Source organism: Scardinius erythrophthalmus, assembly GCF_964197995.2.
Source record: "Scardinius erythrophthalmus genome assembly, chromosome: 14".
NCBI lineage: Eukaryota > Metazoa > Chordata > Actinopteri > Cypriniformes > Leuciscidae > Scardinius > Scardinius erythrophthalmus.
This window is the reverse complement of record NC_138234.1, coordinates 11,354,742-11,371,845: the sequence shown is the minus strand read 5'-3', so window position 1 is coordinate 11,371,845 and position 17,104 is coordinate 11,354,742. Positions and strand designations below refer to the sequence as shown.

Sequence of the window (17,104 nt, the reverse complement as noted above, 5' to 3'; positions counted from 1 at the left end):
TGTACATAATCACTCGCTTTAACAAGTTTTGCCAGAACCTTACGATATGTAGTCAAGGCTACGTTTCAGTCAGGTGATTGTTTTATGTAGACTACTCCGTGAAACGTACTACAGCAAGTTAACGTTGGTAAGCATGAGGACACCCAGCTGAGCTTCAATTAACCCTGGTAAAAAAAAATAGTACGTTGACCCCATAATCATATCTATATTATATACATACATATTCTTTTGAATTTAACATATAGGCTACATATAGAGGGGACTAATCACATTTAGGCTAATTGATAACGTTTTATTATTTTTGTTATCAGTGAATGTAAGCAAATATAAATAGTCTTACATTGAACATTCACAGACTGATCAGGCTACGATCAGCATCGTAAATGCTTTAGATATTTATGGGGTTATATATTTATTTATTTATTTATAGAGTAGTGAGCAACGGCGAATGTGATCCACACTCCATATCAGAAGGTGGCGGTAATGCACACTTAAAAGTTGTTTGACAACTGCAATTTAAAAAAAGAAGACGACCCGCGGCCTGGCTGTGAATTTACAGGCCTATACCTGTAAATAACCATCTGTAAACCTGAAAACCATTCTGTAATAATGGCCACCAATGATTTCTCTGATCCATCTGCAGAATTTGAACTCGACATCGATGAAATAATGTCTGATTTGCAGGAGTTGCAGGAAGTAAATTGTCTCTTGAAATGTCTGTAAGTATTGATACTGTTCGTTTTGTAGCATTTTATTCTGATAACATATATCATTATGGCTAGGAGGATACTGCTCTTAAATCACGACCTAAAAAAAAAAAGAAAGACGTTCCAAGGATCAGATGGAAAAAAAGAGACAAAAGTGGTCATTTGGTGTATACAAAAAGAGAAGCCAAACAAGGAAAAGGAGGTAAGTGATAATATCATGTTTATTTTCTCTTAATGTTTCTGTTTTCAAAAATCGTATAGAGGCTTATCACTTTTACACTGGTACGTTACAGGTAAATCCAGAGCTTCAGTGGTCCATGCATCAACAAGCAACCAAACTTTGATTGATCCTGGTAAGCCGATTGTGTCCATTTAGTAGTTTATAAAAGAGCCAATAAAAAATACAATAATGGGTTTACTGATTTAAAAAATATATATATTCTAGTAAATTCAAGTGCTGCTGACTCTGAGTCTATGAATGAGGATTGTTCAGATACACGCATCAATGCACAGTGTGCTATTGGTAAGTAACAAAAGTCTTCCATCTTGTCAAGATTTTTTTTTAAACCATTATCTGTGTTTTGATAAATTATAATAGATAATGACTTTGTTTTTTATATGACTTTTGGCTTTTAAGACATACAGTTACATCAGCTCCATGATGCACTTATCTCAGAGAAAAGTATGTCTGCATCTCACAACTGGACAGTAAGAAAAATAGTGTCTGAAAACCATTGGATGGAAGCAAGACAAAAGCTCTTGGACTGCTCGCTTGCCTCGGACAGGGTATTTTCCGTATCTTGTGATCACTGCAGAGTGAATGCAGCAGTGATAAGGTGCAAGGACTGTTTGCCAAAACCACATTACTGCGACAACTGTGATGTGTCAACCCACCAATACCTTGTTTTGCATAACAGGGAGTGTTTTTTAGATTTTTTTTTTAAACCTATTCCTCCATCAAATGTCATAAAGAACATCAATGGCCAACACACATTATGTGAGCAAGGTAAGTAAAACATTTTTAAGATGTGTTGTCTAAAAATCTAAGTCATATGTTAGTTATGTTCTTTTTTTTCTTTTCTTTAGCATGTTTGTTACCCATCCAACAACCGCAAAACATTTGCAGTTGTGTGGCTCAAAACATGTCTGTAAGTGCTGGCCGATTAGTACATCTCATCAACATAAATGGTATGTACTCTTTAAAACCAAAGTATTTACTCAATCCAAAATTTTTGATATTCAGGCTTGTCACTAACTTATTTGGACTGTATTGTAGGTCGCTATGACCTCTCTTTGCCTGTTTGGCGCTGCATTACATGCCACAAAACATGGACACCTGAGCTGCAGGACCTTATCCAAAGTGGTTACTGGCCAGGCTCTTCTGCATTTCAAACTATATATCAGATTGACCTATTTACATCTTTTGAGCAGTTCAAAGTCACTGCACCAGGCCTCTCAAGACAAGCCTTTGTGAACATGTTAGAGAATAGGTCACGGACATTTGGACGGGTACTTTTAAAAAATTACAATTAATTTTGTTAATGAACTTTTCCTTATCCCCAATTAATTAAAATTTTTTTTTCACTGCTAGATTGATACTATTTGTGGCAAAACATTCCAAAAAGCATTTTTGGAATGGACTTATTGTCGTCATGAGAAAGAGAAGCTCAGTGGAGTCGATCATTTCTTGTGCCCTGCATGTGTCCCAGATGCAGTTGCTGTGTCTGCAGATGGAAACCGTAAACTATACCGGTTTAACAAAGCCAAAGAGTAATAGCATAACTAATATATTAAAGGAATATTTCTATACATGTTTAGTGTATATTGGCCCTCTAATCCAATTTGTTCCACTGTAATTAATATAGAGTAGAGGAGCAGCCTTTCTACGAAGGTATTTTCATTGCCAAGGATGAAGATGTGGCAGCATTTGTTGATTTCATTCAGCAAAACACCAACCCTGTATGTTTCCATCATTTTATTAGTATTTTTGTTGTTTAACTGTATATATGTTATACATCTTTACTGATAATGTTGTTTATTATTATGATTATTACTGTCTTGCAGGTAAAAGGGAGAGGCACATGTGGACAGTCAACATGGGCTGCTGCCAGGGAGACCTCAAAAAAGTCAAGCAATAAATTGGATGAGGAAGGGTTGGAGGTGGCAGTGTGCAGACACAACATTTTGCTTAAAGGACTCAACATGAAGAGGGGGGAAATATTTGCCTATCCAATGTTTTTGCAAAATGAAGTGGCTACAAAAACAAACTGCAGATTCTTCTGCACAGACATTATGTGCCGATATTGGCCCTATTTGCAAAAAGTTGCACAGGCAGTTCCACGTCTGCAGCCGTTAACAGAGATGAAGCCTTTTCTTTCTGTTATGCACGCAAAGGGACACTCTACTAGCTGTGAGGTAACTCTGTTTTAAATGACATAAAAAAAAAAAAATCCTGCACATTATCAGTACTTGCACATGTATCAAAATAGCCCATTAACAACGTTTTGGTCCCATGACCTTCATCACAGTAATATACCTACATTCATGATGGTCATGGGATCTAAACTTTAATAACAGTTGTGCAAGTATTGACCGTGTACAGGATTTTTTTTTTTTTTTACCCGCAGTTGTGTAAAGGTAATCGTTGATCAATTGTTTTAAATAACATGAAATTGTTAAAGGTCTTAATTATTATTGTTAAAGGTAACAATTATAATTTGTTATATTTATATATAAATATCTTTTTCTGCATACTCATTTTCACTTTAAACTTGATTTGTCTGTAAAATTGTGCCGGTTTGTTTTATAGGTTCAGTGGAGTGGTAAAAATCAAACGGGAGCAGGCACTACTATTGGTGAAGAAGTGGAGCAAGTTAACAGTTTTTTATCACGTGTTGCTCTTACAACAAAATATATGAGTAAGGCTGGTAAGTGTCATGTACACAGCCTTGTATTTTTGTAGTCCATAGATTTAGACAAAATAATCTAAAATTTCATAATCAAATTTAAAAATGAAAATGATGCCTGATTTAGGGCCTGAGCAGCAATGGTGTGAGGACCCTATTGGAATTGTTCAGTTAATTATTATTATTTAAATTTATATTTGTGCTCATATTAGTTGTTTAGCTTTTCGTAAATCACATAGTTCATTCAAAATAATATTTTTTTCATCATTGATTGACCCTGTTGACTTCCATAGTATTTTTTTTCCTACTATGGAAGTCAATCGGGTCCATCACCTGCGTGGTTACCAACATTCTTCAAAATATATGTTGTGTTCTCTTGTATAAAAAATTGAGGGTGAACAACTTCCATACAAATTGAGGGTGAATCTTGACAGAATTTTAATTTTGAAATGGACAATTCCTTTAATCTTGGAATATCAATGTGCAGTGAATAGACATAAAAAAAAAAAAATATATATATATGTGTTTGTATATATGTTTGTGTGTTTGTTTTTTGTTTTTGTTTAGCACGAGTGGACATGATCACCCTTCATGCTAAAGGATGGAATGAGAGAAAGAGGAAGAACCTTCACATTTACTTGTCTAAGCGGTATATCAAGGTACCACGCATTTAAAACAGTTGTTTTAAGCCATACATTTACTATTAATTTATTTTTAAACAGTCATATTCAGTTAAATGTTTAATCTCATCTATGTTTAAGACTGGGCAAAAGATGAAGGAAGCCAAGGAAGATGTCGAGGCGGTTCAGGCAGTCCTGGCTAAGTCCAAAATAGAGCTGCAGCAATGGGTGTGCGATGTTAAGCAATGGGCAACTCAAGGTGCATTCTCAATTTTTTGTTTTTCATATTTTTACAGTTTTTATATTAAGTAAATATCATAGTTTTTAATAATTTATTTGAAGTAAAATCTTAAAATACTTTTCTTGCTTAATGTCCTGATTCAGTAATCTGATATGCTATTTTAAACAGTTCCCGATGGCAGTAGAACCGACGATCCAGTGGGATTGCAGCATCAGATTGAAGGGTTGTATTTAGGCATTCAGCAGAAAAAGAGAGATTTGTATCGGCTAACAGGTAAATAAAATGCTCTATATATGCTGTAGGGGTGTGTCGAGATCTCTTGCTACAATATCTTGCTTGACTAAAATGTGACAAGATGAAATTAGCATAGAATGTCACAGTTACATTCCCATTACATGCCTCCACTGATGTTTTGCTGTTAAAAAAATAAATATAACCATTGTAAACTATTGTAAAGTCTGCTCTGCTCATCCAACATGAGTTGCAGTTGCTAATAGTGTAACAGGAATCACATTTCACTGATTGCGTGAAGATTGCGACGGATTTGTTGCATAAAAGAGCCTGCATGTATTGTATTGTAGAACACGTGTTCAGCACCGCTGCTCCGGGTACATAGTACGTGCAATCGTGAATTTGAAAGTGAAAATAAAACAAGAGCTCTTTCTAATGTGTGCAATTTAAGCTGCATACAATAACCTAATATCAAACTTATATCTCTGTACTGTGACTCTGGTCTCTGTTTTTGGTTTGTTTGCAATTTTTTTTTTTAAATTGTGTCATCATTTACTGACCCTCAAGTTGTTTCAAACCTGTATGAATTTTTCTTCTGCTGAACACAACGATATTTTGAATAATGTTGGTAACTTGGGTCCCATTGACTTCCCATAGTATTTTTTTTCCTACTATGGAAGTCAATGGGGTCCATGAACTGTCTGGTTACCGGCATTCTTCAAAATATCTTTCTTTGTGTTCAGCAGAAGAAAGAAATTCATACAGGTTTAAAACAACTTGAGGGTGAGTAAATGATGACACAGTTTTTGATTTTGAGGTGAACTATTCCTTTAATAAGACTAAGAAAATTGTATTTTTATTATTAGTTATACTGTTTTTATTTTTATGTTTTCATGTACAGTAAGGTCTGAAGAGACTTAAATAATATAGGAGAAAAACCAGTCAGTTGAGTTTGGCAAAACCTTTTAAAGTGCTTGTATATAATTGTCTGTAAGCATTTGATAATTCATACTCCAATGAAGTAGTACTGAAATGACATTCATTAGAAGATTATCAGTAAAACAATTCAAATTTTTCAAGTCATGATTTGGCCTGACCATTGAGGATTTGAATAAAATATTGTGCAAAAATCTTTCCTCGTTCTCGTGAACCCATTGCGTCTCATCTCGTGAGATAGGTGTCTCGTCACACCCCTAATCTGTTGTTTCTTATTTGGATAATCCTAATTTCTTTTAAATGGGCTGTTTTAATCACCTTTTTTTATATAACCCAGATCGCAACAAGCAGCGGCACAAAGTCCGACGGAGGATTGTCGAAGAGAAGAAGAAGTTATCCGATGCAATATCCAAGTACAATTCTCTTCCAACAAGTACCAAAGCTTTGAATTCTGCAGATGACTTGCTTGCTGCAGAAACGCCTATCTGGCCATGGGAAATGGGTATGACCATAAATGATTAGTTTCCTGATAATTTACTCCCTTCAGTGCCATCCAAGATGTCAATGTCTCTCTTTCTTCAGTGTAAAATATATATATATTTTTTTAGGAAAACATTTCAGGATTTTTCTCAACACAATGGACTTCAACTGCAACCAATATGTTGATGTCAAAATCAATGCAGTTTCAAAGGGCTTTGTAGAATATCAGCTATAGGGCTGGTCAATATATCGATATATAAAATATATCGATATATTTTAAAATGCGATACAAAATTCGACCATATCGACCATATCGCATAGATCTCGATATAGTTCAAATTTGCACTGTGATCATTGCTCCAAGCAAGCTGCTGACTGCTTATGTAGAGTGCATCTCAACAGCCTAGGGTACAGCGCGACACATACTTGCGTCGAATGTTAACGCAGAGGAACGGGACACTGCAGTTTAGTGAGTTCACAAAAGTTCATTATTTCCATGTGCTTTAAAGCCTTCCCAGTTAAACGTGTCATTCACTGCTGATGGGCTGTTCTAACATGCGCTTTACTGAGCACGAACACCTGAAGCGCACATGCACTGAAGCCTATTTAACAGCGCCTGGTTACTATTGGACTAAGTTATCTTTCGAGTCTTATTTTGCTAATACTCTCAAATACACACAAGGTTTACATAAAGAAAGTTGGTTATGTCTAAGCTGAAAGCAAACCGAGAAAATTTAGAGAAATCTGCTTTTCAAATGCATGTATATTAGAAGTGTTGTGGTCCATATCGCCCAGCCCTAATCTCAGCTGAGGAATAGGGTCTTATCTAGCTAAACGATTGGTCATTTTCTAAAAAATATATATATACATTGATATACTTTAACCACAATTGTTCATCTTGTGCTGGTCGTGCCGGAAATTACGTCGTCATGTTGGAAATGTCACAAGAGTTTTTTTTTTTTTTTAAATGGTAATAATAAACTAAATCAAAGATGTCCGACAACAATTTTGAATTTGGAGGAGAATGAGATGGAATTTTTCGCCCCTTCCCTGCCTTTTTGAACCGGATGCCTGGCAGACCATCACAAGATGAACAACTGTGGTTAAAGAGTATATAAATGCTAGATAAAGACCCTATTGTGTAGAGCCCTTTGAAACTGCATTGATTTAGACTTCAATATGTTGGTTGTGGTTGAAGTCTAGCCTGGTTAAAACCAGACCCTTCTCAGTCGTAACTGAGATAGGGTCTGGAAAAGCTTCATTAACAACTCATTTTCAAAGAACACAAACAGACGTTGCTCAAATGCCTCTGGGCGCAATTGAATAGACCAAAAACCAATCGGAGCGATCGTCATTGTGTAAAGCCATATGCTGCGTCCCAATTTGCCTACTTACTCTTTTTGTGAATAAAAGGTATTTACTTGGGCTTTCCTGTAGCTCAAACAGTAGAGCGTTGGTGCTAGCAACGCCAAGGTCATGGGTTCGATTCCCAGGGAAAGCAAGAACTGACAAAATGTAAAATGTGTACCTTGAATGCAATGTAAGTCGCTTTGGATAAAAGCGTCTGCCAAATGCATAAATGTAAATGTAAATGTACTTTTGAATGTGTAGCAAAAGAGTAGGCAAGCTTTGGGACATACTACTTTGTTATCTTTATTGGACGGATCTTTCATATACATCCTGTCACATAAACTGCCCTGTCAATCATCTTGTCACAGTTAAAATGCTCCATTAAATCTAATTTAATCTCCTACCATTTAGGAGAGAAATGTAATAGCACGTTCCTCTGTCAGTCGTGGGTCTTTCATTGAGACTGTCCTCATGTGTTTGCAATTTTAATATAATAACGCATTTCAAAGTTGTTGCGCTTCACCAACGGATGTCGCTGGGGGTAATTGGATAGACCTAAAACCAATCAGAGCGATCATCATTGTGTAAAGCCACCTCAACTTTTGAGATTATTGCCAAGATTTGGAAAGATTAGAAATGAGCTTAAATGGACTCTTGGCCAGACTAACTTGCAGAGCAAATCTACATTTGCCAGAAGTTGGTCTGTGTTTTCCCTGGTTAGTTGAAGTCCATCATGGGGAGAAAAATCCTGAAATGTTTTATTAAAAAAACTTAAGAAATAGAGAAATGAACATTTTGGTTGGCATTGGGGTGAGTAGATTATCAAGAAATGTTTATATTGACGTGATTAAATCTTTTAATTTATGTAAACAATTTATTTAATTGATAAACGTCCAAAAACTTGTATCATACCTTTTATTTTTTGTTACATATCAAGTTCATTTTCATTTTCAGTTGGTGATGCTTCTCTGGCCTTGAAAAAAAAGGTATTTGACAAGCTGATGCAAGTACAGAGACTTGAGGAAGAAGAGGCTATACTTGTGGAGGAGATGAAGAGACACTGGGATCACATCTGCAGACGTGTCAAAGATCTAAACGATCAGACTGATGCGTTGTCAGATGGCCTCACTACTAAGAGTAAGTGTTTGTTTTCTCAGAAATCATTGATTATTAAATTATAAATATTTTACCTCTCATTGGAGTTTACTTAAGAATTTTGACAGGCATGTCAAATTTAGTGTATTGATATACATCGCTAAGTTGCTTCTTAAAAGGTAACTCTCGCCAAAATGCAACCTAGGGTCGTCTTGTTAATCTACCTGAGGCAAACTATCGTTTGTCATAAAACATAAGCCATCAATACAGACCCTTTCCAAAAAATTTAAAAAAGTTAATTTATTTCAGGAATTCAACTTAAAATGTGAAACTAATATTATAGACTCATTGCATGCAAAGTGAGATATTCCAAGCCTTTATTTGTTATAATTTTGATGATTATGGCTTACAGCTTGTGAAAACCACAAAATCAGGATTAGATTTATGACCAGTCAACGCAGCCGTCTTCCAGGACATTTAGAACGCTTTATGCTTCCTTCAGCAGAAAAGCTTTATGCAGATGCTGAGTTCATTTTCCAGCAGGACTTGCACCTGCCCACACTGCCAAAATAACCAAAACCTGGTTCAATGAGCATGAGATTACTGTGTAACTACTGTGTGATTTCATGCAATATTATCATTTTCTGACATTTCGATTTTGTTGTTTTCACAAGCTGTAATCATTAATTAACAAGCTTCATCAAAATCACAACAAATAAAGGTTTCATCAAAATTACAACAAAAAAGGCTTGAAATAGGCTATCTCATTTTGCATGCAATGAGTCTATATATTAGTTTCACATTTTATTCCTGAAATAAATGAACTTTTTCCACGATATTCAAATTTTTGGAAAGGGTCTGTAGATTTAGGTTATCTGGATTGAAACAATATTATAATGCAGGATTGTTGCAATGATAACCATGACGTTCAAACATTTCTCAGTAAAGTACCTTTTTAATCAAACATTATTTTTAATGTTAATTAGTTTAACACCCAAAGAGCTAGACTAACGTTGTTAGACCCTTATCTGAGAGACCTGACAATCATAGAAAAATTTGAAAGTATTGCGTATGCAAATAACGTAACAATGTGGTTGTTGCAGGGTTACTTAACTGTCTGCTTATGGACTTTTTCAACTTGGTGTAAAACTTACCTCTAAACTCACTGCTAACTGCTTATCAGCCTCTCTTTTCCGAGACACTTATTATATACCGTCAATGGAGACACTGCGTACTGCAGACTGTAAAATTTCGCAGGGGTCACTGCTGTGCTGATGATGGGTGAAACCATTGTGAAGGGGAGGGGATTCTAAATCGGCGATTTCTGTTTGATGCGGGTCTCCTTGGTCTTCAACGTAGGCTATGAACATAAAATATACTTAAAGGTGCTATCAGTGATGTCAGGCGTCTTTTAGGCCAAAACATTTTTTTTCACCTACCGCAAACAACATCTCACGATCCGCTAGCTGACTGTCTCCTGAACACACTGTAGAGAAACGAGGTCTCTGCAGACAGCCTGTTCTCCACAAAAGCAGCTCAAACAAACTGAGCAAAAACAGTTCGACCCGTAAGCAGTAAACATAACAGACTGTTCCAGTCAATAACTGACTAGAATGATGTGGGGGTGGGGTTCGGGGAAAGTATGAGGAGAAGGGAGGGGCTAGTTAGCGTCCGTTTTGTTTGATGATAATTTCAAATATCAACAAGAGGTTATACCAACCGGGATCGCATAATGCACCTTTAAGAAATATTATCTGACTTATAAATGGGGTGGCAAGGCTTTATCCCATGGGTGGCAGCTGCCACCCTGTAGATCCACCTCTGGTTTCATGTTACCTATATTACCTATATTTATAATGCCTAATTTATTTATTTTTTTTAGCCTATCCATCAGGACTGTCAGAGGATGCATATTGTGGCTTGCTCTGTCTTCTTCGAAAGCAGCTGCATGATCTGAAGACTGAAAAACAAAGGGTGAAGGAAGCATATCACCGATTAGTGACTGGATGGGATAGTTTGGATGTCCTTGAAGAAGATGACTGTGGCGATTATGAAAGCATGTCTACAGATTCCTACGAATCAGCTGACGAAGACAGCGTAGATCCACATTTCTGATTTTCCAGAGATTTCCAATGTATTTTTATTTTTTGTATCTGCCTAAAAATGTACAAGATTTGTTGATTGCACTTCTGGAGTAAAGAATGGTTCAAAAAGCACTATTGCATGGATTAAAAAGATGACTGGCAACTATGAAAGCATGTCTACAGATTCCTACGAATCAGCTGACGAAGACAGCGTAGATCCACATTTCTGATTTTCCAGAGATTTCCAATGTATTTAAATTTTTTTATCTGCATAAAAATGTACAAGATTTGTAGATTGCACTTCTGGAGTAAAGACTGGTTCAAAAAGCACTATTGCATGGATTAAAAAGTTAAAGAAATGTTTGACTCACTCTTTTTGTTTGAAATAGGCCTAAACAGTCCCAGGGCATGCTCTATTATGACATTTTTGTTTTCCTGTTTGTTCATTTATTTTAGCAAAATTTCCTTTAGTAGGATCATCCATATGCATTATTTGCTGATAACAACTACAATAAAGTAATAGCTTAGTTAACAATTACTTGTTTGCATTGGTTATATGATGCATTTTATATTATTCTAAATCATAAAACCCTATCAGTTTAAAAAAAATAACTTAAATAACTTCATTTACTTACCGTATATTGAAAATGTTAATTTTCTGTCATCTCTTAGAATATCTGAAAGGATTTCTATAGCATTTCTTCCAGTAAGGATACATTTACAGGTTAGACCATTAGTGGCTCCTTATAACCATGCTAAGGGTAATGTTAATTTTTATTTTTAGCTGTTCTAAAAAAAAAAAAAAACCTGTAATCTAATTGTGAAAAATATATTCCCTCAACAGACTATTTTATAAATTATATAAGTTAATCAAAATTAACCACACTAAAACATGATCCATTCTAGTGAATCTGGTCACATAGTTTAAATTGCTTTGTAATGAATGTTTGTGCAGGATGTTTTCTCCTCACCCTTAAATGCCCTTTAGCCAAATATATACACACTACACTTCAAATCAGGTTTCTTAAACTGCTTAAAAGTATAATTCACCCAAAAATGAAACTTCTATCATCATTTACTCACCCTCAAGTTGTTGAGTTTTTTTTCTGTTAAACATAAGAGAAGATATGTTGAAGATTCTGCGTACCAAGCAGTTGATAGCCCCCTTTGACTTTAATAATATGGGGAGAAAAAAAAATCTACTCAGGTCATAAAGAAATTGTTTATTTCTTTTCTTAAACAATCACTTTAAGTTGTCAATATAATCCATCCACTCATTCTCCAGACCACTAATCCTCTTTAGAGGCATGAGACTTCAGAGGCTGGTTTGCCTTCCCCAACATCTTGGGCCACATGTAGAGAAATACCCTGGATGAATGGCCAGTCTATAACAGGGGTCACATTCACACCTAATGACAGTTTATGTCTCCAATTGAACTATGATGCATGTTTTTGGACTGTTGTAGGGAAACCAGAGAAGGTTAGGGTTAGGGTTAGGGTTAGGGTTAAGCCTGAGGAAACCCCACATATACTGGCTTAGATGATCAAATAGGGACATTGCCTGTTGAGCGAACTTCCTGTGAACGTAACATTTGGACACCTAATTTGATTACTCTCTTTTTGATTAGTAAAGAGAGTCATTTGATAAGTCAATGCAGATGCTCAAGGGAGCGTGTCTATGTTCCCACAGCCCTATGTTCCATCATTTCCAAGGTTGATTTTCTTTAACCCTAACCCTAAACCCAATATAAACGAGACTGTGGAATCATAGGGCTGTGGGAACATAAGACTGTGGAAACATAGGGCCTAATTTTCTAAATTCTTCGTAACAAGAAAAAAAAAATTCTTAGAAATGTGGGAACATAGGGTTGACCCCATGCTGACAAGTTCATGACTCATACAAAAACACTTAAATAGTGCATATTTTACTTGGGTGTGGTACATGGTACATGCATATGTGCACTACTGTAATAAACACAATTGTGATGGGATGCCTGTGAGGTTGGAGGCTGGAGGTTGGGCTTCCAAAGGTTTCACTGAAACTATCCCTGGGACAAAGCTGTGTCCATGAAATGTTGAAATTAAAGCCTTGACGTAGGATTAGAGAATAACATATGCCAGTATGAAGATTGGAAATGGCTCCTGCTTTGGAATATTGACCTCTGAACCTTGACCTCAGTGCATGCCCTGCTGAAAAATCCAGCTAGCCATGGCTGGTCTCCCAGCCTGGCCTAGCTTTTTTCCAGCCTGGCCTAGCTGGTTTTAGCCTGACCAGCTAAAACCAGCTAAGACCAGCTAAAAAATGTTCAAAACCCCTCTAAAACCAATCTGCTATAGCTACTTCCAGTTTAAACCAGCTTAGACCAGCCAACTGTCTTAGGCTGGTTTTAGCTGGATTTTTCAGCAGGGTGTTAAGCCTTGTCATTCAAAATACAGAAGGGGCGAAATACATCGGACCAATTGTTATAGAGAGCTCTTTAGCTATGTGACTATACTCTTAAGGATAGAGTCACTAAAATGGGGTGCAGTCAATTATGGTCAAAATTGATTCTCACCTATTTAGCAGTTATATAAAATATTATCACACAAATGCGATTACATCCACTTAAATCCCGCCTAATTGTACTCTTAATTCAGTATTTATTACTTTCAATTTTAAGTAATAAGCTATATTTATTTAAAACTACAATTTCCTATAGCAGCACCTTCCAGCTTGACACAAATTAGCGCCATATTTGTAGTTCTTCCAGTTACCAAAGTATTGCTGTGAATAGGGTTGTAAAAAGATACATCTACGGAATATATCAAACCTATAGTAGCCTAAAACCGAAGTCATACTTACACTGTATTTATAGATCTATGTTGAGAAAAAGTAAAGATGTTAGTTAATATTTTGGAGCAGCTTTATAAAAACATCAGCAGCACCACTCTCGTTGTCTTAGCAAATTAGGGGTTAAATATAGGGTTATAAAACCATCTATGCACATAATATAAAAAGGTTTTACTGCAGCCGGAGTTTTAAAATGTTTGTTTGGCCATGGCTTTACTAAACTGCCCCCTTACTTAGAAATTAGCAGTTAGCATGTTGTTAACAGTGTAGGATTAATGTGATATGAATAATGCTATTTGGGTGAACATGACGCTGTTTGTAGTTTGCATTTACTTTTGGATGTGAAACTTACTTTAGTAAATTGTAGTAGGCCTAACTGTATTACAACACTTTGTTAATGAATACTACAGAACCCTGATAAAGTGTAGCCTACTGTTTAGTTTTTACTACGGTAAACTGTAGTGTAGTTCACTCAACAGGCAATGCCATCACAATTGTCTTTATAATTGTCTTAACAATTGTCTTTACAGTAGTGTACGCACCACACAAGTAAAATATGCACCATTTAAGTGTTTTTGCACGAAAGTGTTTGCTAAGTGTTTTTGCACAATTCATGTAGCCTACTTGTGAGCATCTGCATTATAGAGAATAAGTCAATTAAGTGTCCAAATGGTACTTTCATAGCAGGCAATGCCATCACAATGGTGTTTATTAGTGCACATACGTATGTACCACAGTAAAATAGGCTACACTATAGGCCTAAGTGCTTTTGCATGAGTCATGAACTTGTGAGAAATAAAAACTATAGTAAGCATGATACATTTAATTTTTGTTTATTTGATGAATGGAAAGTTTAAAATAATTATTTTATATTTACATTTAGTCATTTAGCAGACGCTTTTATCCAAAGCGACTTACAAATTAGGACTAAATAAAGCGAGTCATCATGAAGAGGCAAAAACAACAACAACGCAAGAAGTGCTCAGAATACAAAGTTCAGGCATTATTCAGAGTAGCATAAGTCTGATAAGTGATGTTTCAAAGGATTTTTTTTTTTATTTTTTTTATGAGGTTAAGTGCTCACGGAAGAGATGGGTTTTCAGCTGTTTTTTGAATGTTGCCAGTGATTCTGCATTCCGGATGAGGCCGGGGAGAGCGTTCCACCAGCATGGAGCTGTGAATGAGAATGTTCTGGAAAGTGATTTTGTGGCTCTCTGTGATGGAACCACGAGACGTCGCTCGTTGATCGATCGTAGGCGTCTGGTAGGGATGTAGACTCGTAGGAGTGAGTGAAAATAGTAGGGAGCTGAGCCTGTGATAGATCTGTAAGCAAGCGTCAATGCCTTGAATTTGATGCGAGCAGCGAGAGGTAGCCAGTGCAGAGAGATGAACAGAGGAGTGACGTGGGCCCTCTTGGGCTCGTTGAAGACAAGACGAGCTGCAGCATTTTGGATCATGTAATGTAAATGTAAATTATTTTATATTATTTAACAGAAAGCTTTTGTAGCATTGTAAATGTCTTTACTGTCACTTTTAATTAATGTAATGTATCCTTGCTGAATACAATTATAAGTCTACTTTCTTTAATTTATTTTTTTAAATATGTATTCTGTTAAGTTCACACAACCGGCCATTACAATTGTGTTTATTACAGTAGTGAACATATGTATGCATCAAGACAAAGGAAGAAATTTCTCCACAGATTTACAGGATGTCAGTGAAAGTGGATTTTATCGATGATACAATATGGAAAACATAACAGAAAAACATCTATGGTTTAAATTCCATTTGATGATGTTCAACAAACAGTGAATAGATATTGCATACATACACATATAGAATAATATGAAGAAATTGAAGAAGATCAGAGGCAATATTACATACCCTGTCAATGTACTTCATGCAAAAGTTACAGTGATTTATTAAAGCAGTAGGCTACTAAGGACTTTTTAGTTCACTAACAAACTTTTAACATTATTATTTCGCTACTGGTGATGCCAGTCAAGAGAGACACTTATTAGCTTTGGTTTGAAATGTAAAATTCAATTGCACTATTTTCCAACAGACAAACAGACGATTGATAGAACTGTTGTGCCCACATCTAGCGTCCTCTATCAAGTCACAGGAACCTGTAGAGGAATTGTAAGGAAAAACAGAAAGAAAAAGATGACATCACACAGCAGTCAAGGTCCCAAAAAAACATGACAATTCCAAATATCTACAAATAGTCTACAATGCTGCATTTCCAACATCAAAATAACCTTTTAATCATTATCTTTACTCGTCAAAAGAAAATGCAGCTTCATGTAAACGATACCAAGATATCATACAAGTGGCTATAAATATTTGGCTGGAGATATTGTGAAATTGTGACAGACAAGCATTTAATTACAGATTACTACAGCAGATTAACATTGTGGTCAACTTAGTAATAAACACAAAACTTCTTTATGTCAGATCATGTTCATTATTTTCTTACCATCTGCCCACTCTCTCATTTCCAGCTGGTGCTTTCAGGGTTTCCAGGTCCCAAAGTGGATCTGCTTTAGAAGTCTAAAATTACAAGAAACTTATTATTAGTGTACGAACCACCATTTGATTTTTGTTATCTGATTACTTGATAATTCAGGTTATTCTGTTTAATCATGTTCATATTGTTAAAAACAAGTTACATTTGTTTCTTGGATATTAAACAGGTCTCTTTTTTATGTATTTAAATTTATATGTAATTTTATGACAATATTAAATCAGTTTGATGCTTAGAAGGCATAATTATTGCATTGCCAATGAATAATAGATCAAAAGATACAACTGCTACTGGTCTTCTATCCAAATACAGAGGCATATAATGATGGCACTTGGCACATCTATGGCGCTTTTCCACTACACAGTACCAGCTCGCCCCGACTCGCCTTTGTTTGGTTTTCCACATGTATAAAAGTTGTACCTGTAACTGCTTCCAGGTACTTTTTTTCGTATCACCTCCGGCCAGGTTCTGAGCGAGCTGAGGCGATACTAAAACATTGTGAAAACCAGGCAGACTGCTGATTGGTCAGAGAGAATCGTCACTATTCACTGCATCACTGCAAAGTAACGAGTGAATAACCCCCTCATTTTTAAATAGTTTACTTTTTGCTATGAGAAACAGCCACATCCAGAGGATCAAAAACAGCATATACACTCGATTTCCTCCATTGCCCTGTGTGTGTGGGTAGCGGGAGTGTGTCGCTATGACAACCAGGTACTATTGTGGAGGTACTAGCTGCAATGGAAAACACAGTGAAAAGCTAGCCGAGCCAAGCTGGTACTGTGTAGTGGAAAACTGCCATTACATGGCATGCCAACTACTGTTCCACTTCCTTCCCTAGTGTGGAACCAGGACCATTATGATGTTTACCACACAATGTCATCTGAACAAAGGGACACAAACCTGAACATCAAGGGCATATAGTAAAGCAAATGTCTCCAAATACATCCATTTTAATTAATCTAAACCCTAATAAAAAATTTGATAGTTTCCTACCTGGACCATGCCCCACCCATCCATCAAGTTACAAGTAATCCTGTTTACAAACAAGACACATACAGAAAAACACAGGTTAAAAAAAAAAAACATCTTTCACA

The 17,104-nt window shown here is 36.1% G+C and overlaps 1 protein-coding gene across 2 annotated transcripts; it reads left to right on the top strand.

Annotated features, from left to right (window-relative positions):
* Positions 1–500: 500 nt before the first annotated feature.
* On the top strand, positions 501–11,180 carry LOC308701437 (uncharacterized protein). 2 transcript variants are annotated; one of them, XM_081383732.1, is made up of 17 exons: positions 501–696; positions 783–909; positions 1,001–1,060; positions 1,153–1,230; positions 1,345–1,713; positions 1,794–1,895; positions 1,984–2,216; positions 2,299–2,477; positions 2,573–2,666; positions 2,772–3,122; positions 3,517–3,634; positions 4,181–4,272; positions 4,375–4,492; positions 4,643–4,747; positions 5,979–6,143; positions 8,426–8,608; positions 10,449–11,180. In XM_081383732.1, exons 1-17 carry the CDS (start codon positions 610–612, stop codon positions 10,679–10,681), a joined length of 2,694 nt encoding a protein of 897 aa, XP_081239858.1. In that variant the 5' UTR covers positions 501–609; the 3' UTR covers positions 10,682–11,180. The 2 variants fall into 2 exon arrangements, with proteins under 2 accessions (XP_081239858.1, XP_081239859.1); XM_081383733.1 differs by lacking the exon at positions 1,984–2,216 and having other exon boundaries at positions 505–696; positions 2,417–2,477; positions 10,449–11,002.
* Positions 11,181–17,104: the final 5,924 nt, after the last annotated feature.